The following is a 26,157-nucleotide window of genomic DNA, read 5'->3' on the forward strand; positions in this document are numbered from 1 at the left end:
GCTGTTCCAGGCACGGCAGTGACCACACTGGTTCCAAAGCAATCCAAAGCCTTGGATTTACTCTGGAAGGAGCCACCTCTTCCCATTCCAGCTCGGATCCAGTGCTGTTCCATCCCAGATCACAGGAAACAGAGGAGCATGTCCTGTGCTCGAGCCCATGGATAAAATCATTCCCAGTTCCCACTGTTCCGAGTGCCTTAAATCCATCCCAGTTCCAACAATGGATTTCTGTTCCCTGTGCTCTTCCCCCTGCACCTCACAGCTCCTTATCCCACTTGGTGCATCCCAGTGTCCCAGTCAGTGCATCCCAGTGTCCCAGTGAGCCCATCCCAGTGTCCCAGTCAGTGCATCCCAGTGTCCCAGTCAGTGGATCCCAGACTCCAGCCTGGGCATCAGAGCTGTCTCCGAGTAGGACAGAAACTGGGCTAAGAGCACCAGAAAGAAAGGATTATTCCTGATTTTCTGATGGAATGGAATTAGTGTTTAATCCCAAATATTTTATTATTTAATGGAATTTAAATGAAAACTTCCCGGACCTGTAAATATTCCCCCCCTTGGAATATAAACATTCCCCTGCTGGGTCTGGGGTTTGTGGAATGGAAAGGGGTTTTGTGCCAGACAGTCCCAGAGAATTCCCCGGTGAGCTTTTCCCTCTTAGAATCGTCCTTGTGTCCCCTGGCAGCCGATGGTGGCAAACACCGGGAACGCTCCGGTGCTGGGATCCAGCCTTAACCCCGGAGCTGGGCACAGAGGGACGGGCTGCAATTGGGAATTCCCTGGCTGGGATTGGGAATTCCCTGGCTGGGATCTCCCTTTTCCTGTTTGGGATCAAAGGAGGCGCTGCCAGAGCAGCCGGACGTCCTGGATTTATGAATTTATGGATTTATGGATTTATGGATTTATGGCTGATTTAGGAGCAGGACCTGACCCCCCACCCCCGTTCCCAAGGGAGCCAGAACCTTCCCTGTGGTTTCCCATTGGGCTGAGGCTGTGACTCAAGGGTGGCAGCATGAGAGTGATGAGGAGAGACCTTGGGATGGAAATCCTGGGGATTTCAGGGAAGGTTGGTTTCTCCCCCAGCCTTGGGGACAGGCAGGAACATTCCAGAGGGGATGGATCCATGGGATGAGGGCAGAGGGGACACTGGGGACAGGCAGGAGCTGCTCTGAGCGTGTCCCTGGCTCCTCCTTCCCTCCCCACGCTCCCATTCCCAGTGTTTGCTGTAAATAGGGAATATTTATAAAAATTTATTGCAGAGATTTCTAAACTCACCCGAATCCCGTTTTTCCCAGAGCTTTTGGCTTTGCTGGGATCTCCTGGAGCAGGAGATTTGCACCTTCCCAATGGGCTCCGGCGTCAGTACAAATCAATCCAATCCCAGTCCCAGGGCTGGGAATTCCAGGGGTCCCAGGGCTGAGAATGGAGCAGCTCCTTCCCTTGATTTTATCCCTGTTCCATTTTCTCCGTGTGGGAGAGGCTGTTCCAGGCTGGAGCCGTCCCAGGGTGTCCCTGGATTTTCCCTTTTCCTTGTTTCTGTCTTTGCCTTCCATGTCTGACCCGGCTGCGGCGGCAGTTGAGGGGAATTTGGGTGGAAATGTGGAGTTTTCCAGGCATTCTCCTTGATGTGACATTTTCCAAACCTTTCCTTTATCCCTCCCGAGTCCTGGGATCCCAGCTGGCTCATCCCCTTCCCCAGGGGTTCCTGGTGGTTTTCCCTGGTGAATTTGCTCCAGCAGATCCCGCCCGGCCTCCTCCGTCCATCCGCACTCGGAGCATTCCATGTTTGCAGTTGAGTTGGAGCCTCTGGAGCTGCTTTTCCAGGGCTTTTCCAGGGCTTTCCCTTGCAGGGGCTGGCTGGGAGCATTGGCTCTGTGACTGTTAGCACAAACCATGGATTCATCCCCCGGGACACCCCGGAGCCCCAGGCTGATCTGAGTGACCCCAGCCAGGCTGTTTGTTGGGAATAATCCCGGATCTCCAGGAGAGCAGGAGGTTCTGGGACCGCAGCAGTGCCTGGGGCTGGCAGGGCCTCTCCTGAGGGAGCGGATTCTGCCTGGCATCTGTGCCCACCCCGGGGGCTCCGTGCCCACCCCGGGGGCTCCGTGCCCATCCCAGGCCGTGCCTGGCTCCCAGCCTTGGCTCATTTGGGAAAAGGCCTTGGGAATGGCCCCTCTGCCATCTCCACGTCCCGGCTGAGGCAGAGCTGATCCCAGGCTGTGGGATGGGAGCTGGAGCCTTCCCTGAGCACAGGAGATCCCATCACCCCAACAGCCCGGGCAGGGGGAGGCGCTGCTGCCGCGGGGGTGGGGGGGGTTCGTGGATTTGGGAAGGTTGCAGGGGGTCCCCAGGCCGAGCCCTGAATTTCGGCGTCGCTCCGCTCCTCCTCCTCCTCCCGCTGTCCCCAGATCCCGCCGTGCTGTCCCGTGCTGTCCCTGGCAATGTGCGCTGGCACCGGGGCCGAGTCCCGAGGGAGGGCTGGGCTGTCCCGGCGGGCGGGGCGGACTCGATGCCTTTCTCCACAACCACCGGCCCCGCAAAGCAATAAAACCACGGAGGGGCCGCGGGGAGACCCCGGGATCCGCTCCGGGCGGGCACGAATGCGATGCCGGGGGAGCCTTCTCACGATGCCAACTGCCCTTAAACTGGGATCCGGGTCTTTGTAAGCAATGTCTGTGTATTATGTGTAAATATGAGGGACAAATTTGAAATTACTGCCTTTTCCCTGTTTATTTTTCTGAGTAATTCCAGATGTACTTTAGTCTCTCTACTGTCAAAACTTTTATATTGTAAATCTGATGCTGGTGGCTTTTTTGGTTATTTTGGTTTGGTTTTTCTTTTGGTTTTTTTTTGGTTTTTTTTTTTTTTTTTGTAAAAAAGCGACCAAAAAAGAAACAAAAAAAAAGAAAATAAGAAAAAGGAAAAAAAGTCTGCATCTCTCTATGTTGTCAGTTTTAGGCTGTAAATTCCAACTATCAATAAAAGCTCAAAATTCACGTGCCAGTGCTGGGTTCCTCCATCCTGCAGGACACGCCAAGGGTCCCGAGGGGCTCAGGGGTGGTCGGGGCCAGGAGTGGGGCTGGACCCTGATGGAATCATGGAATCCCCAAGGCTGGAAAAGCCCTGCCAGTGCCAGCTGTGCCCGACCCGCACCTGTGCCCAGCCCAGAGCCCTGAGTGCCACCTCCAGGAGTTCCTGGGACACCTCCAGGGATGGGGGCTCCAAACCTCCCAGGGCAGCCCCTGCCAAGGCCTGACCCCCTTTCCATGGGGAAATTCCTGCTGTGCCCACCCTGCTCTGCCCTGGCCCAGCCTGAGGCCGCTCCCTCTGTTCCTGTGGGGTTGGAATGGTGCAGCAGGGGCGGCAGGGACAGAGCGGATCCAGAGTGGTGCAAAGGTTCCTGTGCCAGATCCCCCAGGAGCTCTGCCCTGTGACAGGAGCTGTCCTGGGCTGGCCCCAGGCTCTGCCCTCCCTGTGCTCAGCAAGGCAAAAGGAGCGTCTCTCATATTAATTTTTTTATTAAATTCCGTTAGTTTTCTCTTTATAGAATAACCTTTTCCTCTAGGCACAAATACAATACAAGGACTCTGCATGTTTGACACAATGTACAGAAACTTCAATAATCTACAACTGCTCAGGTAAGTTACAAAACCTCCGTGTTACACCTGCACAGCCAGGATGGTACAGAGGAACGGGGCGACTGTACAAAGAGCTCTGCACTGAAATAAAACGCTGGACTTTAAAAACAAGACGGGTGGAGGGGCTGGCGGAGCTGGGGGGGTCAGTCCTGGGGGTGCTGGGGGGTCCCGGGCAGCAGTGGGGCCGCAGTGACCCCACGGTGCCCTCCGGGGTCCCCCCACGCCGAACCCCCAGTTCACACCAGTGCGGGGGCTGCAGGAGCCAATTCGGTACCGAGAGCCACCCCCAGCACTGAGGGGCAGCAGGGGGGGGACAGCGGGGACGGGGACAGCGGGGCTGGGACAGCGGGACAGGGACAGCGGGACAGGAGCTGCTCCCCCGGGCTGGGCACAGGCAGAGCACAAAGGGGGCACCCGTGGGGGGGGGGGGGGATGGGGATGTGACCTGTGCAAAGGGGACCCTGCAGGGACCAGGTGGCACTTGCAGGGCCCCTGCCCAGCCCTGCGTGCCTTCAGCCAGAGGGGACCCTCATCCCGGGAGGGCACACAGGGGCACCCAGGAGGCCGCAGCATTTGGCACCTCCCACAGGGAATGTGCCCTTGGGACAGCCGGCCTGGAGGTAGAGACTGCCCCAGCCAGGACAGGGAGCCCAGCGGGACAGGGACCCCCTGCCCACAGCCCGAGGAGCCTCCTGCCCGCGGGGTGCAGCGTGGCCACAGGGACACGGAGCCAGCACTGCAGCATCCCAACATTCCCAGCACTCCCGTTCCTGTGCACAGCTGGGACAGAGACGGGATGGTCCCGGTGCTCTGTGCTGTCCCCTGTGCCATCATCCCCTGAGCTGCAGGGCTGTCCCCTGTGCCATCACCCCCTGAGCTGCAGGGCTGTCCCCAGTGCCATCACCCCCTGAGCTGCAGGGCTGTCCCCTGTGCCATCCCCTGAGCTGCAGGGCTGTCCCCGGTGCCGTCATCCCCTGAGCTGCAGGGCTGTCCCCGGTGCCATCATCCCCTGAGCTGCAGGGCTGTCCCCGGTGCCATCCCCTGAGCTGCAGGGCCCGGCTCCAGCAGGACGGGAGCGGAGCCCAGGACTCGCTCCCAGGCCGAGAGGGGCAGGGCAGGTTCCGGCGGCGCTGGCACACATGCAGGGGGGCAGGACGAGGGGCAGGACGAGGGGGCAGCTCCGCCTCCCCCCGCAGTGTGGGGTGGGGGTGTGGGGTGCAGGATCCCCTGCCCGGGGAGCTGGAGCGGGGCTGGGGCACACGGAGGACACGGGGTCACGACACGGCTCAGACGGGGCCGGGGGCGGGACGGGCCCCCGCCCGCTTCAACGCGAGGAATCCCTCCCTGTGCCACCCCTGCCCGGACACGCCCGTCCTGCCCGGTGGCCGGGAGGAAGGGCCGCTCCTCCTCTCCCTCAGTCCCGGGCTCGGCCTCGAGCCTGGCGCTGCCTCTGCTCCCGCTGCGGGCCCGGCAGCCGTGCCTGGAATTGCGGCTCCGCTGAGCCGGGCTCACGCGTCCGACAGGCAGCTCTGGATGCGGTCGATCCACTGCTGGGCCAGCTGCACGTCCTGGGCGCAGAAATTGTAAACTCGTTTCGTCGTCTTCAGCTGCGGGCAGAGAGAGCAGGGGCTGAGGGCGGTACCGGGACAGCTCCGGGGCCGCGGCCGGAGCCCGGAGTGACAGGAGCTGCCCAGGGCCAGCCCCTGGGGACACTCACGTCGAAGAAAGCTTTCTCATCCACCGTCTTGGGGGCCCCCATGGTGGGAGTCCCCGGGGTGATGGACTCCACCTCGGCCAGGTCAATGACGCCCTTGCACTCCGTGTCCATCCGGCTGTCGTAGTACCGCAGCTGTGGGAGAGCCGCGCTCAGGGCAGGCAGGGATGGGATGGGATGGGATGGGATGGGATGGGATGGGATGGGATGGGATGGGGATGGGATGGGATGGGGATGGGATGGGATGGGATGGGATGGGATGGGATGGGATGGGATGGGATGGGATGGGATGGGATGGGGATGGGATGGGATGGGATGGATGGATGGGATGGGATGGGATGGGATGGGATGGGACAGGGGATGGGATGGGATGGGATGGGATGGGACAGGGGATGGGATGGGATGGGATGGGATGGGGATGGGATGGGATGGGATGGGATGGGATGGGATGGGATGGGATGGGATGGGATGGGACAGGGGATGGGATGGGATGGGATGGGGATGGGATGGGGATGGGATGGGGATGGGATGGGATGGGATGGGATGGGATGGGATGGGACAGAGGGACAGGACAGACCCCGGGCCCCACCCGGTACCTGATGTTTGGTTTTATCCAGCACAAACCACCGAGACTTCCAGGGTTTCATGAAGGCGCCTTTCTTGTACAGAGACCCCTCGTAGGATCTGCAGGGCAGGAAGGGGTGGAACAGCGGGGTCAGGGATGGAAACCCACCAGGACCCACATCCTGCCCCCCGGGAGGGATCCCCCTCCTGCTGCCACCAGTGCCAGCCCATGCCCAGCCCCGCCTGCCTGTTCTCGCTCTCGGACATCTGGAACTGGCTGTAGAGGGTGGAGGTGCTGCGGCGGCCGCCCGGCTTCCCGCTGGACGGGGTGGAGGTGCTGCTGGTGTCGCTGTCCAGGCTGAGGTTGAGCGTGGAGCCCACCCCGCTCTCCTGCAGGTACACGCCCAGCGAGCGCCGCTGGTGGGACAGCCCCGATGACATCAGCAGGGAGCTGGGGGTCTGCGGGACAGCGACAGTGAGGGGGGCTGGGGCTGAGCTCCAGCAGCAGCAGCAGCATCACCACAACCACCACAACCAGCAGCAGCAGCAGCAGCAGCAGCAGCAGCATCACCACAACCACCACAACCAGCAGCAGCAGCAGCCAGAAGCAGCACAGCCTGCCACGCCCTGTCACACCTCTGTCACAGCCACTGCCACGCCCTGTCACACCATCACAGCCCCATCACAGCCCTCGCCACAGCTACACCCACACCCTGGCACACACTGTCACACCCTGTCACATCCTGTGACAGTGCCTGGCACAGCCCTGGCACCCCCTGCCACCTACCCTGTTGCCCTCCTGCCGCCCCTCCGTGCGCTGGGACGCTTTCACCTTGTCCCACGTGTCCTTCCAGCGCTCCGGGACCTGCCCCAGCTCCATCTCCAGGTTCTGCAACTCCTGTGGGAAGGGATGGATTCCAGCATCAGCCCCGGAGGGTACAAACCTGTGCCAGGGCTCTGCCGGGTGCCATCCCCGGGGCAGGATGCCCACCTCGAGCAGTTTGGAGATGGCGTCGGGCTCCACGCGGCTGCGGTTGTCGTAGCAGGGCCAGATGATGCGGCGCTTGCTCTGCGGGGCCGCCGTGTCCTGGCGATCCGGCTCCTCCGCCGGCTCCGGCTGCCCCTGCGCCAGCTCCCAGTCGTACGGGGGGCCCTCGGACAGCGTCTCCTCCGTGTAATAATCCCACACCTTCAGGTTGGAGATGTTGCTGTACGGCCTCAGCACCTGCGGGAGGGGTGGGGGAGGCTCAGGAAGGGCAGCGGGGCCAGGGTGGACATTGCTGGCCAGAACAGGGGGACAGCGTGTCCACATGGAGAGCTGGGAGTGTCCAGTGTGGAGAGAAGGATCCAGGGAGAGCTGAGAGCCCCTGGCAGGGCCTGCAGGGGGACTGGGGACAAGGCCTGCAGGGACAGCACCCAGGGAATGGCTCCCACTGCCAGAGGGCAGCCATGGGTGGCATCTTGGCAATGAGCAATTCCTGCCTGGGCTGGCATTGCCAGAGCAGCTGGGGCTGCCCCTGATCCCTGCAGTGCCCAAGGCCAGGCTGGGCACTGGGGCTGGAGCAGCCTGGCACAGTGGGAGGTGTCCCTGCCATGGCAGGGTGGCACTGCAGGGGCTCTGGGGTCCCTGCCCAGGGGACAAATCCCAGCTCCAGCTGCTCCTGCAGGGGGGATCCCGGGATCTCACCTCGCCGTCCTCAGGTGCGTACAGGTAGTTGAAGAAGATGGGAGCTTTCTTGTTGAGGCGGTCGATGTAATCCCAGATGGATTTGGAGACCTGCTGGCCCTTCCGCTCGCCCTTCTCCTCGTACAGGAGCCCTGGGGACAGAGGGGACAGCGGGTGTGACGGGGGCAGGGGCAGGAGCCATCCCTGGCCCCGCACGCCGCGCTCACCCAGCTCGATGCGCTCGTAGTCCGAGTCCAGCAGGAATGTCCGGAAGCGGTTGGAAATGTAGTGGTAGCTGAGGAACTTCAGGTAGTACTGGCTGAACTCAAACTCCATGGGGAACTGCAGGTGGATCTGTGGGAGAGCCCGGGATGGCTGGGATCAGGCACACAGGCTGGGCTGGGCTGGGCCCTCCCGCCTGCCCCAGGGGACACCTGGGGGTTCCAGCAGGCACTGAGGGGTCCCCTCGGGGTGCTGGGGTTCCCACTGGACACTCGCAGACTCGGGGGCACTCGGGGGTTCCCCCATGGCCCAGGTGCCCGGGCTCACCTGGTGCACACAGTCCAGGAACTGCAGGAAGATGGGGGCGAAGCCGCTGCTCTGGCCCGCCAGGGTCTGGGCGCCGCGGTGGCTGAAGCGGTGGCCGAAGGAGAGCCACTCCTTCTCCACCAGCAGCCGGAAGCCCTCCAGCGTCCGGTAGTAGGGGTCGGACAGGAGCTGCACCAGGGACACCACCTGCGGGGACGGGGAGCTCCAGGGGCTGCGGGGCACGGCCGGGGCCGCCCCGGGCAGCGCCGCGCCCTCACCTGCGTGGTGATGTCCCAGCCGTCCTCCAGACTGACCAGCACGGACGAGCCCGTGTCCAGCAGCTCCACCACCAGCACCGAGATCTGCAGGATCTTGTGGATCTGCCGGGGCAGGCCCAGGAGTGAGGAGGGCGCAGGGAGCTCCTGGGCTGGGTGTGGGGGCAGTGTCCCCTTCTCCGGAGCGAGGCCACACTCGGGGGTCACAGGGGCCACCACCACCTACAGGGGCTTGGACACGGCAGCAGCAGCAGGGACGGGACCCTCACCCCCTCCAGAGTGGGACCCCTCCCATGCCTCCACATTGGACCAATCCCCCTGAGTCACTGCCCTGGCTCATCCTGGCACTGCCCTGTCCAGCCCCTCTGGAGCATCCCGTGGGTCCTGCCTGGCATTCCTGGCTGGCAGCTCTGCCCAGCATCATGGAGCTGAGCTCTGGACTGTGCCACCCTGGTCCCTCACACCCCCCTGCGTGTCCCCAGGGTGCTGCTCTGCACAGGGCACTGGAGCCCATCCCACCCAGAGCCCCCAGGGGAGGGGAGGGCCCTGTCTGTGGGTGTGACTGACCTGGGACAGCCACTCCGAGTCCTCCAGGGAGCGCAGGTAGGCCACGCTGGGGTCGCTGGAGGGGCAGCCGGGCACGCAGGCCTTCATCAGCTTCTTGAAGCTGGCCTTGACCTGGCGCACGTCGAACACCTCGATGGGCACCACCTCCCAGTGCTGCAGCGGGTCTGGCTTCACACCCTGCAGGGGGACAGCACGGCCTGGGCTGCCCTGGGCTGGCCTGAGCCACTGCCACCCTCGGGGGCAGGGAATTCTCTGCATTGGAAAGGCCCTCGGAGACCGTGGAGCCCAACTGTTCCCCAGCACTGCCAAGGCCACCACTGACCCTGTCCCCAAGTGCAACATCCACACAGCTCTGAAATCCCTGCAGGGATGGGGGCTCAAAAACTCCCAGGGCAGCCCTTGCCAAGGCCTGACCCCTTTCCATGGGGAAATTCCTGCTGCTGTCCAACCTCACCTCCCCATGCCCAGCCTGAGGCTGCTCCCTCTGCTCCTGTCCCTGTTCCCTGGCTGTGCCCTCCTGGCAGGGACTTGTGCAGAGCCACCAGGGCCCCTGAGCCTCCTCTGCTCCAGGCTCAGCCCCTGCCCAGCTCCCCCAGCCCTGCTGGGGCTCCAGGCCGTTCCCAGCCCCGTCCCTCCCGCAGTGGCGGTGTCACCTTCAGCTGGGACTTGTCGCCGATGATGTAGAGCGAGGCGCGGTGCTGCCGCAGGAAGGAGGGCTCGGCGGGGGTGCCGTTGTGCTGTGTCCCCAGCAGGTCCTTGCCGGCCAGCCGGGACCCGATCTCCACGTTCAGGGCGTAGCTGCTCATGCGGCCGCTGGCCCGGATGCTGCCCCACTTCCCTGCGGGACCGGGGCGGGTCAGGACGGGGCCGGGGCTCGGGGGCTGCACAGCCCCACGTCCCCAGCCGGGGGCCGAGCTGTCCCCGCAGCCCGGCCCGGGGGGCACATGCCAGGGAGGTGCTGGGCACCAGGTTTGCTTTGGCTCCTTCTCCCTCTGGGTGCTGCAGGAATTCCTGCCCGTTGGCTCCGTGGCTGGTCACTGGCACTGTCACACCCCTCTCCAGCGTCACCGGGACCTGCCACCTGCACCACAGCCCTGCCCGCTGTGCCACAGCCCTGCCACCAGCTGCACCCTGCCCTGGCACCACCGCCCCGCACCGCAGAGCCCAGGAGCCCAAAGCAAACCTGGCGAGGCTGCCCGGTACTTACCGTGCCCGCGGCACACCTGGAGTAGGGGGGCTCGGGGGGTTACTGGGGTTACTGGGCATTAGTGTGAGGGGCAGGGCGTGAGTGGGTGGCTGGGTGAGTGGGGTCAGTCACAGTGGTCAGTCACAGTGGTCAGTCACACCCCGCCGGCTCGGGCGCGTCCGTACCTCGGGGCGTCTCGCGGCCCTTCGGCGACGCGCACTTGGGGGAGGACAGGGTGATGACCCTGGCTCTGTGACCCAGCCCTGGGGGCACAGGATGAAAGTGACCTCAGCAAGGGACACGGAGCCACAGACAGGCAATGGGATGGAGGTGATGGCACCGGGGCTGGGGGAGAGCCCTCCCTCCCTCCCTCCCTGTGGCTGCGGCTCAGGGGAGCATCTGCTCTTCCCAAGGGATCACCTGCTCTTGCCCAGGGGATCAGCTGCTCTTCCCAAGGAATCACCTGCTCTCCCCAGGGGATCACCTGCTCCCCCCAGAGAAGCATCTACTCTACGAGAGCTGCCCGGGGCTGGGGGTCTCGGTGAGGCCCCCAGGCAGCGCCCCCGTCCCGTCCTCACCTCCGCGGCTCAAAGTCCCAGGCCCTTCGTCCTTCCCTCCCATCACCTGCTTCATGAGCGATCCCAGCTTAGGCTGCTGCCTCTTGTCGGAGAAATCTGCAGCACCAAGAGAAGGTCAGCTCCCGAGGCCCTGCCCAGCTCCCGAGGCCCTGCCCGGCTCCCGAGGCCCTGCCCGGCTCCCGAGGCCCTGCCCAGCTCCCGAGGCCCTGCCCAGCTCCCAAGGCCCTGCCCAGCTCCCGAGGCCCTGCCCGGCTCCCGAGGCCCTGCCCGGCTCCCGAGGCCCTGCCCAGCTCCCGAGGCCCTGCTGGAGCCAGGCAGGGCAGGGAGGAAGCAGCAGCAAGCGGAGCCCCAGGATGCAGAGCCAGCAGGGGAAGTACCATCCAGCTGGAGCCACGGAAAACCAGTGCCTGGGGCAGCCCTGGAGGAGGGGACTCGGCCCCCAGCCCACCCACAGGGTGGGGTCACCCTGTGCCAGCCCTGCCAGGTCACCCGTGCCAGCCTCAGAGCCAGGCTGAGCCCCTGCACTGGGGAAAGGCCTCGGAGGGGCTGCTGGGAAGTTCTCTCTTCTCTTCAGGATCACGGAGCCCCCCTGGGCTCCCCAGAGCCCCCAGCCCCTGATGTGTCCACAGTGATGATGGGTGGGATGATGGGACAGCATGGATGGCACTGGGACAGCATGGATGGCACTGGGACAGGATGGATGGCACTGGGACAGCACGGATGGCACTGGGACAGCACGGATGGCACTGGGACAGCACGGATGGCACCAGAAAGTGGCAGGGCAGGATGGAACTCTGCCCTGCAGGAAGGGCCAGCTGGGATGGGACAGTTGGGAAGGTCTGGCTGGGAAGGGACAGCTGGGCACAGACTTACCAGGGGTCCCCAGACCGACCCCAGCACCACGCATGGGGGACACGCAGTGCTGAGGTCCTGGTGGGAAGGGTCTGTCCCCACTGGCCCCGGAAAGTGCCCAGATCCCAGCACAGGCTTTGGCTCCCAGTGCTCCAGGGATGCTGGGCTTCCCAAAACCCCCAGGGCTCCCAGCTCCAGGGACACCAGATGTCCCAAAGCCCATCCCCACCTGCAGCCAGGCAGACCCAGCTGGAGCTGGGAGCTCTGGAGAGGCAGCGCTGCCTCCTGGCATGTGGGAGAGCAGCTCCCTTGGGATGCAGAGCAGGAGCCAGGGCTGGCAGGAGCCCCCCGTCCCCCTCCCCTGTGCCCCCCTCACCTGCACTGCTCATGTGAGCCGAGGTGAAGCCGCTGAGGGTGTTGCGCCCGCCGGCGTCCGAGTAGTGGGGCATGGAATTGATGACGGCCTGCAGGTACTTCTCCTGCTCCAGGCTCGTGGAGTCTGCCTGCGAGGGGCCTGCAGGGACACCAGTGTCACCTGCATACCCTCGGATTGTCACTGCCCAGAACCAGGAGACCTCTGAGGGCAACCACCCAGAGCTGGGAGACCCCAGAGTGTCACTGCCTGGAGCTGGGGACACCCCCAGGTATCTGCACCAAGCCAGGGAGACACCTGAGTGTCACCTCCCAGAACTGGGGAGTCCCCTGAGTGCCACCTCCCAGAGCCAGGGGACTCCCAAACACACCACACAGAGCTGGAGACCCCAAAGTGTCACTCCCAAAGTGTCACTGCCTGGATGCTGCAGACCCCCAGGTAAAACTGCCTCAAGCCAGGTAGACCCCTGAGTGTCACCACCCAGAACCAGGGGACCCCTGAGTGTCACCGCCCGGAGCCAGGGGACCCCTGAGTGTCACCACCCTGAGCCAGGGGACCTCTGGGTGTCACAGCCCAGAGCCAAGGGACCCCTGAGTGTCACCACCCTGAGCCAGGGGACCTCTGGGTGTCACAGCCCGGAGCCAGGGGACCCCTGGGTGTCACCACCCTGAGCCAGGGGACCCCTGGGTGTCACCACCCTGAGCCAGGGGACCCCTGAGTGTCACAGCCCGGAGCCAGGGGACCTCTGAATGTCATCACCTCGACCCAGGAGAACCCTGAGTGTCACCACCCTGAGCCAGGGGACCCCTGGGTGTCACAGCCCGGAGCCAGGGGCGATCCCACAGCCCCAGCCCCCCGTTCCAGCCAGGCTGGGAGGGTCACCTGGGGTCGGGGCGTTCTGGGATTTGAAGAGGCCGACGACGCCCTTGCCGTGGAGGCCCCCGGAGCGCAGGAGCACGGCCTTGGTGCGGGAGTTCCTCCAGCACACCACGGGGAAGCGGCTCTGGCGGTAGCAGCGCGAGATCCGCTGGATGGTGTTGTCCTGGATGCTCTGCGGCACGATCAGCAGCCCGGGGTAGCTGGGGACACAAAGCCCGGCATGGCACGGCTCTCCTGAGCTGGCTCCCTCAGGGCTTTCATTAATCCTGAGCTCCACTTGGAGCCAGCACAGATCACCCTTCCCCACACTCCTGACTGCTCCTCGGATCATTAAATCACAGCTCTGAGTTGGGTAAAACCAACCCTGACAAGCTGCACTCAACAAAGCCCGAGAGAGTTAAAGGCTGGACACCTGGGAGCCAGAATTCATGGTCATTCAAGGACACAATGGGGTGACCAGGATTCATGGTCATTCAAGGACACGATGGAGTGACCAGGACTCATGGTCATCAAGGACACAATGGGGTGACCAGGACTCATGGTCATCCAAGGACACAATGGAGTGACCAGGACTCATGGTCATCCAAGGACACAATGGGGTGTGCAAAATTCATGGTCATCAAGGACACAATGGAGTGACCAGGACTCATGGTCATCCAAGGACACAATGGAGTGACCAAGACTCATGGTCATCCAAGGACACATTAGAATGACCAGGACTCATGGTCATCCAAGGACACATTAGAATGACCAGGACTCATGGTCATCCAAGGACACAATGGAGTGACCAGGACTCATGGTCATCCAAGGACACAATGGGGTGACCAGGACTCATGGTCATCAAGGACACAATGGGGTGACCAGGACTCATGGTCACCCAAGGACACGATGGAGTGACCAGGACTCATGGTCATCCAAGGACACAATGGAGTGACCAGGACTCATGGTCATCCAAGGACACAATGGAGTGACCAGGATTCATGGCCCTCCAAGGACACAATGGGGTGACCAGGATTCATGGTCATCCAAGGACACAATGGGGTGACCAGGACTCATGGTCATCCAAGGACACAATGGGGTGACCAGGACTCATGGTCATCCAAGGACATGATGGAGTGACCAGGATTCATGGTCATCCAAGGACACGATGGAGTGACCAGGACTCATGGTCACCCAAGGACACAATGGAGTGACCAGGATTCATGGTCATCCAAGGACACGATGGAGTGACCAAGACTCATGGTCATCCAAGGACACATTAGAATGACCAGGACTCATGGTCATCCAAGGACACAATGGAGTGACCAGGACTCATGGTCATCCAAGGACACAATGGAATGACCAGGACTCATGGCCCTCCAAGGACACAATGGAGTGACCAGGACTCATGGTCATCCAAGGACACAATGAAGTAAATGAAGACAAAGGAAACACTAACAAAAGACACCTCAGTCTCAGTGCTGGAAACTTCCCATGTGGGAAAAACAGGACAAAAACACTGGAAAATTCACACTAACCATGAGAAGTGAGAAATCAATAATCAATAGAGGGCAGAACAGCGATTAATGACGAGCATTGGGCAACTCAGAACCAATGAACGTTGGCTGAGAAAGTTGTGGGGCGCTGCAGGCTGGGATTGGGTTGGCCGAGGACAAGGCCATGCTGGCACCAGTTTATTGATCCCGGTGGCTCTGGGTGTCCCGGTGCCAGCAGAAGGGATCAGCTGGGACGGGCAGGGGTGGGCAGGGATGGATCCGTGCCCCGGCGGCTCACCTGCGGCAGATGGCGTACATGCGGTTGACGGTGGAGATGCGGAAGGGCTCGTTCTTGGAGCGGGTCAGGCTGCTGCTCAGCGTGCCCAGCCCCAGGCGCTGGTAGTCCCGGCAGCAGGCGCGCTCCACCACGTGCGTCATGGTCATCTTCTCCGACGGCCTCATGGTGCTGCTGGGCGTCAGGGTGCTCCTGTCCAGCTCCTCGGACACTGCGGGGACACGGCGGGGCTGCGACACCTCGGCGCACACACACGGTGTCCCAGAGCAGCAGCAGGAGATGGATGGCTTGGAGCAATGTCCCACCCTGCTGCTGTCACCCGTCAGCCCCAGGACATTCTCCAGCCAGCCCAAGACATCTCTCCGTGCTGGGCTCTCTGCCACCAGCAGCCAAGGGCTGGGACAGCATTGGGAACCAGGAGATTCTCCCACCCTGCTCTCACCACAGGGACACTGGGACTTCTCCCAGGTGCCACTGCTCCCTGCCTCCCCAGGGACATTCCCAACCTGAGATCTCGTCCTCGTTGTCCTCGGGGAAGTGCTGGCTGCCCCGCTGCTCCCAGGCTGGAGGCGTGTACTTCTTGCGGGTCACGTACTGCCGGCCGATCGTCCTCTTGGCGTTCTTCACCAGGTTCTTGGACAGCGTCCTGGGCACACAGAGGGACAACGCTGTCACCCAGCAGCCAGAGGCAGGAGCAGCCCTCAGCCTGGACAGCCACTGTCACACGGGAGGGGACGGACCTGTCACCTGCCAGCACCTTGGCCCTGCAGGAGCCACGGCTGCTGCCATTCCCAAGGGATTTGGGGAGGTGGGGAGGTGGGATAGGGCTGTGCCCCAGGCTCTGGATCAGAGCTGCCACAGGCTGAGCTCTGGCTCATCCCAGGGGAGGAGGGCTCCGAATCACAGCAAGGGACAGGGATCCAGCACAGGGACAAGGGGATCCAGCACAGGGACAAGAGGATCTACTGGTGTCATGGAATCCATAGCAGGGACCTGGGGATCCACCACAGGTACCAGGGGATCCATGGCAGGGCCACTGCCAGCCAAGCCTGGGCTCAGGGCTGCAGCCAGTGCTGCAGGATCATGTCCCCAAGTCACCCAGCACTGCAGGACAATGCTACCCAGTCATTCAGCACTGAAGGACTGTGTTACCAAGTCACCCAATGCTGCAGGAAAATGTCCCTGAGTCACCCAGTGCTGTAGGACCATGTCCTCAAGTCACCGAGCACTGCAGCACTGCATCCCCAAGTCACCCAGCACTGCATTCCTGAGACACCCTGTGCAAAATCAGTGTCCTCGAGTCACCCAGGGCAGGAATAATGTGTCCCCAAGTCACCCAGCACAGCAGGACAATGTGCCTGAGTCACCCAGCACTGCAGGGCCATGTCCCCAGATCACCCAGCACTGCAGCACTGTGTCCTTGGGCCACCCAGGCCACTGGAACCCCTCCTGTGGGACACCTCCTCAGGCAGGGGATGTCACTGCAACAAACTCCCAGTGTGACCTGTTCTTCCCAGTGTGACTGTGGGGCTGGGGACACTGCAGGACAGGGGACACTGCAGGACAGGGGACACCTGCAGCTCTTTGGGCTCCACAGCTCCCTGCCAGGAGGGCACAGCCGGGGGGTCGGGCTGTGCTCCAGGGAACAGGGACAGGAGCAGAGGGACAGGACAGAGGAACCTCAGGGGGATTTTGGGGAAATTCCTCCTGGGAAGGGCTGTGCAGCCCTGGCACAGGGGTGGGGTCCCCATCCCTGGGGGGGTTTAAGCGCTGTGGGGATGTGGCACCTGGGGACACGGGCAGTGCTGGGAATGGCCGCAGTCATTGTCCCACAGGGCTTTCCCAAGCCCAAGGATTCTCTGATCTCCAGTGACACAAACCCTGCACCAGGATGGGTCTGAGCAGGGAGGGCTCAGCTCCTCGTGTCCCCTCCCTGGTGGCTCTGCCGGAGCAGGGACAGGAGGGGGAGTCCCAGAGGATGAGGCACACCCAGGTGTGATCCCCCCTCCTGGCACAGGTACCTGAGTGAGGGGTTCTTCTCCTTGGCCTTGGGCTGCATGGCCTGCTTGGGGGACTGGCCCACGGTGAAGGCGAAGGTGCCGCGCACGTGCTGGGGGTAGCGCAGCTTGTGCAGGTGCTTCCGGAAGATCTCGGCGCTGTCCGAGGCCACCTCCTCGTCAAAGGCGATCTTCAGCAGCTGGGGAGGCACACGTGGGGGGTGACAGGGGGTCAGGCCAGGGACAGCCCTTCCCATGGAGCAGGGCAGGGCTTGGATCCACCCAGGAGCACCCAGGGCACAGGCTGGACTGAGAGGCTGCCCTGCCTCTCCCTGCATTCTTATTGCTTTTCCTCTGTCCCATTCCCTTTCCCCTGCCCCATTCCCCTTCCCCTGCCCCATTCCCTTTCCCCTGCCCCACTCCCTTTCCCCTGTCCCATTCCCTTTCCCCTGCCCCATTCCCATTCCCCTTCCCCTGCCCCATTCCCCTGCCCCATTCCCCTTCCCCTGCCCCATTCCCCTTCCCCTGTCCCATTCCCTTTCCCCTGCCCCATTCCCCTTCCCCTGTCCCATTCCCTTTCCTGCTGGAGTCCCCACTCCTGCTCCTGGGTGTCCCTGAGCTCTCTCCCAGCACGGGGTCCCACCTGGAATGTGCAGGAGCGCAGCTGCAATCCCTCCTGGATGAACTGATCCGCCTGGGCCTGGATACTGATCTTCTTCTCTTTGGTCAGCGAGGCGATGGGGAAGGACCGGATCACCACCTGCTCCCCCACTGGATACAGGACAGGAAGGGGTCAGTTCCATCCCTGCCCCGGCCCCAGGCAGAGCCAGGCCACCCCAGGCCACCCCTGGTGTCTGTCCCACCACAGACATGGGTCTGTGGGACACAGCAGCCAGAAACAACCAACCCCTGCTCCCCAGGGACCACTGACCAGGCCCTGCTCCCCAGGGATCACTGACCAACCAACCCCTGCTCCCCAGGGACCACTGACCAGGCCCTGCTCCCCAGGGATCACTGACCAATCAACCCCTGCTCCTCAGGGATCACTGACCAGGCCCTGCTCCCCAGGGATCACTGACCAACCAACCCCTGCTCCTCAGGGATCACCAACCCCTGCTCCCCAGGGATCACTGACCAACCAACCCCTGCTCCCCAAGGACCACTGACCAACCAACCCCTGCTCCCCAGGGATCACTGACCAACCAACCCCTGCTCCCCAGGGACCACTGACCAACCAACCCCTGCTCGTCAGGGATCACCAACCCTGATTCCCAGGGATCCCCAACCCTGCTCCCCAGGGATCCCTGACCAACCAAGCCCTTGACCTGCAGGGATCACTGACCAGCTCCCTCCTCCCCAACCATCCCCCTGATCCCCAGGGATCCCCAACCCTCTCCCCTGCCCCCAGGGACCCCCCCCTCTCCCAAGGCCGCAGCCCCTCACCCAGGGGGTCGGTGGGGGTTCCCTTGAAGATGATCCTGTAGGTGGTGAGGAACACGGCTCCCTCTGCGGGGAGCAGGGGGGGCCCCCCGATGCTGCCCCCGGCGCCCTCCTCGCGCCCGTCGGGCATCAGGTACACGCGGAGCCCCTCCATCACACACTCCTCCCCCAGCAGCAGGTTGGGCCGCAGCAGCTTTGGCTGGGGGAACAACGGGGGGCTCAGGCCCGGGGAAGGGTCTCACAGCCCCCCCCAGCTCTGCCCCCAGCCCAGCAGGGCATCCCTACCTTCTGGATGGGAGGAAGCCTCTTGCTCTCCCTGTGCACGGCGTCCAGGGTCTCGATGTGCATCTGCACGATGTCTGTGGGACAGCAGGTGAGTCCTGCCCTGCCCGAATCCCACCCTGTCCTGCCTGAATCCCACCCTGTCCTGCCTGAATCCCATCCTGTCCCTGCCCAAATCCCACCCTGCCCTGCCTGAATTCCATCCTGCCCTGCCCGAATTCCATCCTGCCCTGCCTGAATCCCACCCTGCCCTGCCCAAATCCCACCTGTCCCTGCCCGAATCCCACCTGTCCCTGCCCAAATCCCACCCTGTCCCAGGCCGAATCCCACCTGTCCCTGCCTGAATCCCACCTGTCCTGCCCGAATCCCACCCTGTCCCTGCCCGAATCCCACCCTGTCCTGCCCGAATCCCACCTGTCCTGCCCGAATCCCACCCTGTCCCTGCCCGAATCCCACCCTGTCCCTGCCCAAATCCCATCTTATCTTACCCAAATCCTGCCCTCTCTTACCTGAATCCCACCCTGCCCGTATCGACCCTGCCCTATCCAAATCCTGCCCTGCCCCAACTCAAACCCCACCCTGCCTTTCCCAAATCCCACCTGCCCAAATCTCATCCTGCCCATCCCAAACCCCACCCTGCCTTTCCCAAATCCCACCTGCCCAAATCTCATCCTGCCCTTCCCAAACCCCACCCTGCCTTTCCCAAACCCCACCCTGCCCTCTCCCGCTGTTCCTGCAGGGCCAGCCCGGTGTCCTCACCCGGGATCATGACGTGCAGCCCCTTGAGGTGCTCGTTGGTGACGCCGCTCTCGGTGCACACCTTGTCCACGAAGCGGTTGATGAACCTCACCACGGAGTTGGCCACGTCCGAGCTCTCGGCGTCCTCGAAGCCGCTCTCGGTGTCGTAGCTCTCGGCCACGCTGCCCGCGATGCTTCCCGAGGGAAACGGGGAGGGGTCAGCCCGGGACAGCCCCGGCCAGGGACCACTCCCTGCACGGACCCAGGAGAGCTCCCACTCCTCATAAGGTTCCAGGAGAGCTCCCAGGGCTGACACAGACCCAGGAGAGCTCCCACTCGTGACAGAAACGCAGGAAAGCTCTTACTCCTGGAAAAAGCCAGGAGAGCTCCCGCTCCTTATAGGAACACAGGAAAGTTCCTACTCCTGATATGATCCCAGGAGAGCTCCCACTCCTGATAGGAACACGGAAGTTCCTACTCCTGATATGATCCCAGGAGAGCTCCCACTCCTGATAGGAACACAGGAAAGTTCCTACTCCTGATATGATCCCAGGAGCGTTCCTATGGCTGACACAGACCCAGGAGAGCTCCCACTCCTCATAAGAACACAGTACAGTTCCTACTCCTGATATCCCAGGAGAGCTCCCACTTCTCATAGGAACATCGGAGAGTTCCTACTCCTGATATGATCCCAGGAGAGCTCCCACTCCTCATAGGAACACAGGGGAGTTCCTACTACTGTGTTAGCAGTAGGAGATAGCAGGAGAACTCCCTCCCACTCCTGACAGAGGCCCTGGAAAGCTCCCTCCCATTCCTGCCAAGAGTCCAAGACTGTTCCCACTCCCAGCATGGACCCAGCAGAGCTCCCACTCCTACAAACCCCCCTGGACACCACAGTCTGCCTCAATCCTGACATAACCCTGGAATCCCAGCATGGTTGGGACTGGAAAGAACCCTCAGAGGGGTCCAAGCCCCACAGGGAGCAGGGCCACCTTTCCCTGGCAGCAGCCTGTCCCCAGCTCGGGTCACGGCGCTGTCCCCACACCTGTTGGTGACGAAGCTGTTGCTGACGCTCTCCACGTCGCCCAGGCCGGAGCTGCGCAGCAGGCGGTTCTTGCTGGTGTCCAGGGGCAGCAGCAGGTAGCTCATCCTGTTGGCGTAGTGGATGGCCTGGCTGAACACCGTGCTCTCCTCCTTCTGGATCAGCTCCTGCTGCTTCTCCCGGCTCATGGTGGGCCACAGCCGCAGCTGCTCCGACGCGATCTCCAGCGCAGACTTGGCCTCCTGCGGCTCCTCCGCGCTCTCCTGGGCCAGGGGAGGGATGGGCTGTGTGCATGTGTACACTCACAGGGATCTCCCACAACTGGGGCTCTCCTGCGCCAGGGGAGGGATGGGCTGTGTGCATGGGCACACCCACAGGGATCTCCCACAACTGGGGCTCTCTTGGGCCAGGGGAGGGATGGGCTGTGTGCATGGGCACACCCACAGGGATCTCCCACAACTGGGGCTCTCCTGCGCCAGGGGAGGGATGGGGTGTGTGCATGTGTACACTCACAGGGATCTCCCACAACTGGGGTGCAGCCCCTCGGCCTCAGCTGAGCAGCCTGCCCAGAACTGGCAGCTGGGCTGGGACTGCCAGAGCAGCTGGGGCTGCCCCTGATCCCTGCAGTGCCCAAGGCCAGGCTGGGCACTGGGGCTGGAGCAGCCTGGGACAGGGGGTGGTGCCCCTGCCATGGCAGGGCGGCACTGGAGGGCTTTGAGGTCCCTTCCCACCCAAACCATTCCATGATTCTGTAACTCCGTGATGAGCCCCAGCCCTTTGGGAAGAGCTCTCCTGGGCCAGGCTCCCACCTGCTCTGTGTGGTTCTCCTCAGCACTGTCCAGGTAGAGGGCCCGGATGTGGTTCTGGACGTCGCAGTAGAACATGGCCTCCCAGAACTGGATGTTGGTCCACACCACGTGCTCCTGCACACAGCTGTAGGCAAACTGGGTGATGCCAGGGCTCAGTTTCTGTGGAAGGAGGTGGAAAAGATCCATCTGCACACAGCCTTGGTGCTGAGCTCTCCACTCGGGGGTCCCTGCTCCTCCAGCCAGCCACTGGGAAAGCCCTGGGCAGGCAGGAGGGATGTCTGCACCAGAGCTCCTCTAGCATTCCCTGAAAATTCTCTTGCTCAGAGCCCACCCAGAGGTTCATCCCAGCCCAGCCTGACCATGGGATCGAGCTGGCATTCCAGAGCAGCCCCCCTTCCCACAGGTGTTCCAGCCTCCCTGAGAGCCTCGGGCCAGTCTGGGCTGGGTGGAACGTTCTGGGCAGGAGCCACAGGCTGACAAGCCCTGATGGGACCCCCCTGCAGCCTCTGTCCCCGGGGGGATCCTGAGGGCGCCGGGGCGGGGAGCCTGCGGTCACTCACCCTGCAGAAGGCGGTGACCAGCGGCAGCAGGGCGGCGGCGATGCCGTGCTCGTCCATGGCCGTGCAGTCCTGGGGAAGGAGCAGGGGTGACCAGGGGACACTCCAGGGCCGACCCCTGCCGTGTCCCACGGGAAGAAGGAGCCCCCCAGCCCCGCCCTACCTGGAGGCAGCAGTTCATCATGCGGATGACGAAGTCGAACTGCTGGTGGTCCAGCACGGCGCGGTTCTGCTGCACGTGCAGGTGCAGCTCCTGGGTCAGGCAGTGCCGGGCAGCCCGGCCCTTCATGGCACGGAGCACGGCTGGGAACAGCTGTGGGAATGGGGTTTGTGGGCTGGGACGGGCCTGGACAGCCCTGCTCCCACACAGTGCCCACCCCAGTGCCAGGGCATGCACTCGGACATGGAGACAAAGCAGGGCAGAATTGCAGGTGTGGCCAGCAGGACATGGCCATGGAGGAGGAGGAGGAGCCCAGGGGCAGCAGGACATGGAGCAATGGAATTGGGCTGGTGTGGAGCCACCAGCCAAAATCCCAGGAACACCAGCAGGGGACAAGTCACGGGTCAGTGGTGGCCACAGCAGTGCTGGGGAATGGTGGGACTTGATGGTCCCAGAGGGAATGCCAATCCAAATGGCTCCATGGGCTGTTACTGAGGTGGGAGTGGGGCTGTGCTCCCAGGGAACAGGGACAGCAGGAGATGCAGCAGATTCAAGCTGGGCCAGGGAAGGCTCAGGGGGGACATCAGAAGGAATTTCCCCACAGAAAGGTTGGTCAGGCACTGTCACGGCTGTCCAGGGAGGTTTGGAGTCCCCATCCCTGGAGGGATTTCAAGGATATATGTGGATGTGGCACTTGGGGACATGGTCAGCAGTGGCCTTGGCAGTGTTGTGGATGGTTGGACCCAATGGGCTCAGAGGGATTTTCCAACCTCAGTAACTCTGTGATTCCACAACTTTCTGACCCTAAGTCAACCAGCAGGACGTGGGCACAGGACAGGAATGTCCTCTCCATCCACAGAGGACACCGACCCCCATCCGCAGCCCCCCTCACCTTTTTGGCCTCCAGCATCTTGTTCTCGAAGACGTAGGAGATGCAGTTCCTGACCACCTCCAGGCGCCGGGCGCTGTTGGCCAGGGCGTTCCCGTTGCGCTCCAGGATGGCAGCTGGGTGGAACAGATCCCGTCACTCTGGGTGGGGCAGGGCTGGCACCCGTGGGGACACCGTGTCCCCCTGCTCTGAGAGACCACGGGGCCTCCATGGGCCTTGGGGGAGCTGAGAGCCCCAAGGGGGTTGGAACTGCTGTTTCTCCATGTTTTACTCCTGTGCTGTGACCCAGAACAGGGTCCACTGTGTCCCACATACCCATGGGGTGTTCCAAGGGCACCAACAGCCCCCCAGTGCCCCACACACCAATGGGGGTCCCGAGGGCACCATGGCCTCCCACAGCCCCCAGGACAGGCTCCCCTGTGCCCCATGCACCAATGGGGAGTCCCGAGGGCACCATGGCCTCCCAGCAGCCCCCCAAAGCAGGGTCCCCCATGCTCCACACACCAATGGGGGGTCCTGAGGGCACCATGGCCTCCCACAGCCCCCAGGACAGGCTCCCCTGTGCCCCATGTACCAATGGGGGGTCCCAAGGGCACCATGGCCTCCAGCAGCCCCCCAAAGCAGGGTACCCCATGCTCCATGTACCAATGGGGGTCCCGAGGGCACCATGGCCTCCCACAGCCCCTCAGAGCAGGGTCCCCCATGCCCCACACACCAATGGGGGTCCCGAGGGCACCATGGCCTCCCACAGCCCCCAGGACAGGCTCCCCTGTGCCCCATGTACCAATGGGGGTCCCGAGGGCACCATGGTCCCCAAAGCAGGATCCCCCCCACCCCACATACCGATGGGGGGTCCCGAGGGAACCATGCACTTCTTCTCAGCCTTGACAGCAGGTGGGGCTGTCTGCAGCTTGGCCGTGGCCTGGTCGATGATCCACTGCACGGTGCCCTCGTCCAGGTGCGGGAAGGGCTTCTGGTGCAGGCGCAGGTGGCAGCCCTCGGTGGGCTTCTGCACCTTGTGCATGGTCACTGCAGGGTACGGGTTCTCCTGCGTGGGGACAGCTCCTGCTCAGCCCTGAGGTCACCCACAGCGTGTCCCCTCCTGGACAGGAGCCCCCTGCCCCCTGCTCCCAGCTGGAAGCTGCAGGACTCAGGATCTGCTCCCCCAGCCCCCAGGGATGCACAGCTGTGGCACGGCCATGAGCCAAGTGCCAGCAGGAGCTCCAGCCCAGCCAGCCGAGGCTCCTGCCTTCAGGTGCTGCTGGAAACCTCCAGCTGGGCCAGGGAGGCTCAGGTTGGATATCAGCAGGAATTTCCTCCTGGAAAGGGGGCTCAGACCTTGGAAGGGGCTGGCCAGTCCCCATCCCTGGAGGTGTCAAAGGAATTCCCAGAGGTGGCACTCAGGGCTCTGGGCTGGGGACAAGGTGGACACTGGGCACAGCTTGGACTGCATAGCCCTGGGGGTCTTTTCCAACCTCTGTGATTCTGGGATTCTATGATCCTATAAAATCAGGACCTCTGGGCACATGAGGATGTGCCTGACCACCCATGACAGCACAAGGAGGGACAGGAATATTACCAGGAGCTTATGGAGGGAGGACAGAGCAACCAGGACTGCACCCAGGCTCTCCCTGCCCCGTATCCCCCAGCACATCCCCACTCCTGCCCGGGGGCTCCAGGACTCACATTTTTGTAGAGTTTCTCTGCCAGCTCCTTGATGTGCCTCAGGATTTTCTGTTTGTTCCCCTCCTCTGCCTTCATGCGCTTCACCTCGTAGGCCACGAGCTGGGGAGGACAGGACAGGAATGGGGTGACAGGGGCAGCTCCAGGGCCTCTCCCAAACCTGGGGCCACGCAGATCCTGCTCAGGCCATGGCAGGTCCTGCTCAGACCCCACAGATCCCCCTCAGCTCCACAGATCCTGCTCAGCCCCACAGATCCCGCTCAGCCCCCACAGATCCCCCTCAGCCCCGCAGATCCCCCTCAGTCCCACAGATCCCCCTCAGCCCCACAGATCCCACTCAGGGCCAACAGATTCCCCTCAGTCCCACAGATCCCCCTCAGCCCCACAGATCCCACTCAGGGCCAACAGATTCCCCTCAGCCCCACAGATCCCCCTCAGCCCCACAGACCCTGCTCAGCCCCCACAGATCCTGCTCAGCCCCCACAGACCCCGCTCAGCCCCCACAGACCCCGCTCAGCCCCCACAGACCCCGCTCAGCCCCACAGATCCCCCTCAGCCCCCACAGATCCCCCTCAGCCCCCGCAGATCCCCCTCAGCCCCACAGATCCCCCTCAGCCCCACAGATCCCCCTCAGCCCCCACAGATCCCCCTCAGCCCCACAGATCCCCCTCAGCCCCACAGATCCCCCTCAGCCCCCGCAGATCCCCCTCAGCCCCACAGATCCCACTCAGGCCACACATGTCCTGCACAGGCCCTGCAGACCCCGCTCAGCCCCATAGATCCCCCTCAGCCCCACAGATCCCGCTCAGCCCCCACAGATCCCACTCACACCCCACAGATCCCCCTCGGCCCCCACAGATCCCCCTCAGCCCCCACAGATCCCGCTCAGCCCCCACAGATCCCGCTCAGCCCCGCAGATCCCCCTCAGCCCCACAGATCCCCCTCAGCCCCACAGATCCCCCTCAGCCCCCACAGATCCCGCTCAGCCCCACAGATCCCCCTCAGCCCCACAGATCCCCCTCAGCTCCACAGATCCCCCTCAGCCCCACAGATCCCCCTCAGCCCCACAGATCCCCCTCAGCCCCCGTAGATCCCGCTCAGCCCCACAGATCCCGCTCAGCCCCACAGATCCCCCTCAGCCCCACAGATCCCCCTCAGCCCTCGCAGATCCCGCTCAGCCCCCACAGATCCCGCTCAGCCCGCACAGATCCCGCTCAGCCCCACAGATCCCGGGCCGTGGGAAGGGGAGCTGCCCCAAGGCCCCACCTCATCAAACAGGTCGATGGGGCGGTAGGGAGCCCCGCGCTCGGTGACAAAGCCAGCGAAGGCCATCCCCTCCAGCACCTTGGTGAGAAAATCGTCCTCCGTGAGCCCCCGCTGGCCCAGGAACGCCGCCTGCAAGGGAATGGCAGTGCCATCAGCACAGCAGTGACACCAAGCCGTGGGTGGGCACCTGGGGGGCACTGGGACGGTGCCACCTCCTTCCTCAGGGACAGGGTTGGCATGGAAACCTGAGCCTCTGGCCCATGGCAGCAGGACAAGGGGCAAGGGAAGGGCTCTGGTGTCACCTTGGCATGCAGAGGCAGGACACAGGGACACAGGGGCAGAGGGACTCTGGGACACAGGGGCACAGGAATACAGGGACAGAGGGATACGGGGCCATAGGGACACAGGGACACGAAGCCAGGGGGACTCTGGAACATAGGGGCACAGGGACATGGGAATACAGGGACAGAGGGATTCAGGGACACAGGGCTACAAGGCCTGAGGTACTCAGGGACATAAGACCAGAAGGATTCAGGGACACAGGGACAGAGAGGCACAGGAACACAAGGCCAGAGGTACTCAGGAACACAGAGGCACAGGAACACAAGGCCAGAGGGATTCAAGGCCAGAGGGACTCAGGGCCAGAGGACTGCAGGTGGTCCCTCAGCAGTGCCAAGATCTCCCCAAACACCCAGCTGCAGGCCTGG

At 63.1% G+C, this 26,157-nt stretch overlaps 1 protein-coding gene across 6 annotated transcripts in view; it reads right to left on the minus strand.

The window, feature by feature from the left end:
* Positions 1-1,295: 1,295 nt before the first annotated feature.
* Positions 1,296-26,157, minus strand: part of SBF1 (SET binding factor 1) — a 70,530-nt gene continuing 45,668 nt past the window's right edge. For 2 of the 6 annotated variants that reach the window (XM_074540289.1, XM_074540288.1), the window contains 31 exons: positions 25,451-25,579; positions 24,188-24,286; positions 23,345-23,549; positions 22,505-22,617; positions 21,616-21,765; positions 21,456-21,524; positions 20,896-21,054; positions 20,090-20,349; positions 19,066-19,238; positions 18,310-18,383; positions 18,028-18,223; positions 17,228-17,355; positions 16,609-16,784; positions 15,094-15,233; positions 14,591-14,798; positions 12,821-13,017; positions 11,942-12,079; positions 10,714-10,809; positions 10,321-10,398; positions 9,603-9,787; positions 8,950-9,126; positions 8,386-8,487; positions 8,129-8,314; positions 7,807-7,933; positions 7,601-7,731; positions 6,905-7,138; positions 6,701-6,811; positions 6,161-6,372; positions 5,946-6,033; positions 5,353-5,484; positions 1,296-5,242 (listed from right to left, as the gene is read on the minus strand). In XM_074540289.1, the coding sequence (XP_074396390.1) occupies positions 5,144-5,242; positions 5,353-5,484; positions 5,946-6,033; positions 6,161-6,372; positions 6,701-6,811; positions 6,905-7,138; positions 7,601-7,731; positions 7,807-7,933; positions 8,129-8,314; positions 8,386-8,487; positions 8,950-9,126; positions 9,603-9,787; positions 10,321-10,398; positions 10,714-10,809; positions 11,942-12,079; positions 12,821-13,017; positions 14,591-14,798; positions 15,094-15,233; positions 16,609-16,784; positions 17,228-17,355; positions 18,028-18,223; positions 18,310-18,383; positions 19,066-19,238; positions 20,090-20,349; positions 20,896-21,054; positions 21,456-21,524; positions 21,616-21,765; positions 22,505-22,617; positions 23,345-23,549; positions 24,188-24,286; positions 25,451-25,579 (4,572 nt within the window). In that variant the 3' untranslated portion in view covers positions 1,296-5,143. The remainder of the gene's footprint in view (positions 5,243-5,352; positions 5,485-5,945; positions 6,034-6,160; positions 6,373-6,700; positions 6,812-6,904; positions 7,139-7,600; positions 7,732-7,806; positions 7,934-8,128; positions 8,315-8,385; positions 8,488-8,949; positions 9,127-9,602; positions 9,788-10,320; positions 10,399-10,713; positions 10,810-11,941; positions 12,080-12,820; positions 13,018-14,590; positions 14,799-15,093; positions 15,234-16,608; positions 16,785-17,227; positions 17,356-18,027; positions 18,224-18,309; positions 18,384-19,065; positions 19,239-20,089; positions 20,350-20,895; positions 21,055-21,455; positions 21,525-21,615; positions 21,766-22,504; positions 22,618-23,344; positions 23,550-24,187; positions 24,287-25,450; positions 25,580-26,157) is intronic. The other 4 variants (XM_074540293.1, XM_074540290.1, XM_074540291.1 and 1 more) reach the window with 2 other exon arrangements.

The sequence above is a fragment of the Zonotrichia albicollis genome, chromosome 4 (assembly GCF_047830755.1).
Source record: "Zonotrichia albicollis isolate bZonAlb1 chromosome 4, bZonAlb1.hap1, whole genome shotgun sequence".
NCBI classification, from domain to species: Eukaryota; Metazoa; Chordata; class Aves; order Passeriformes; family Passerellidae; genus Zonotrichia; species Zonotrichia albicollis.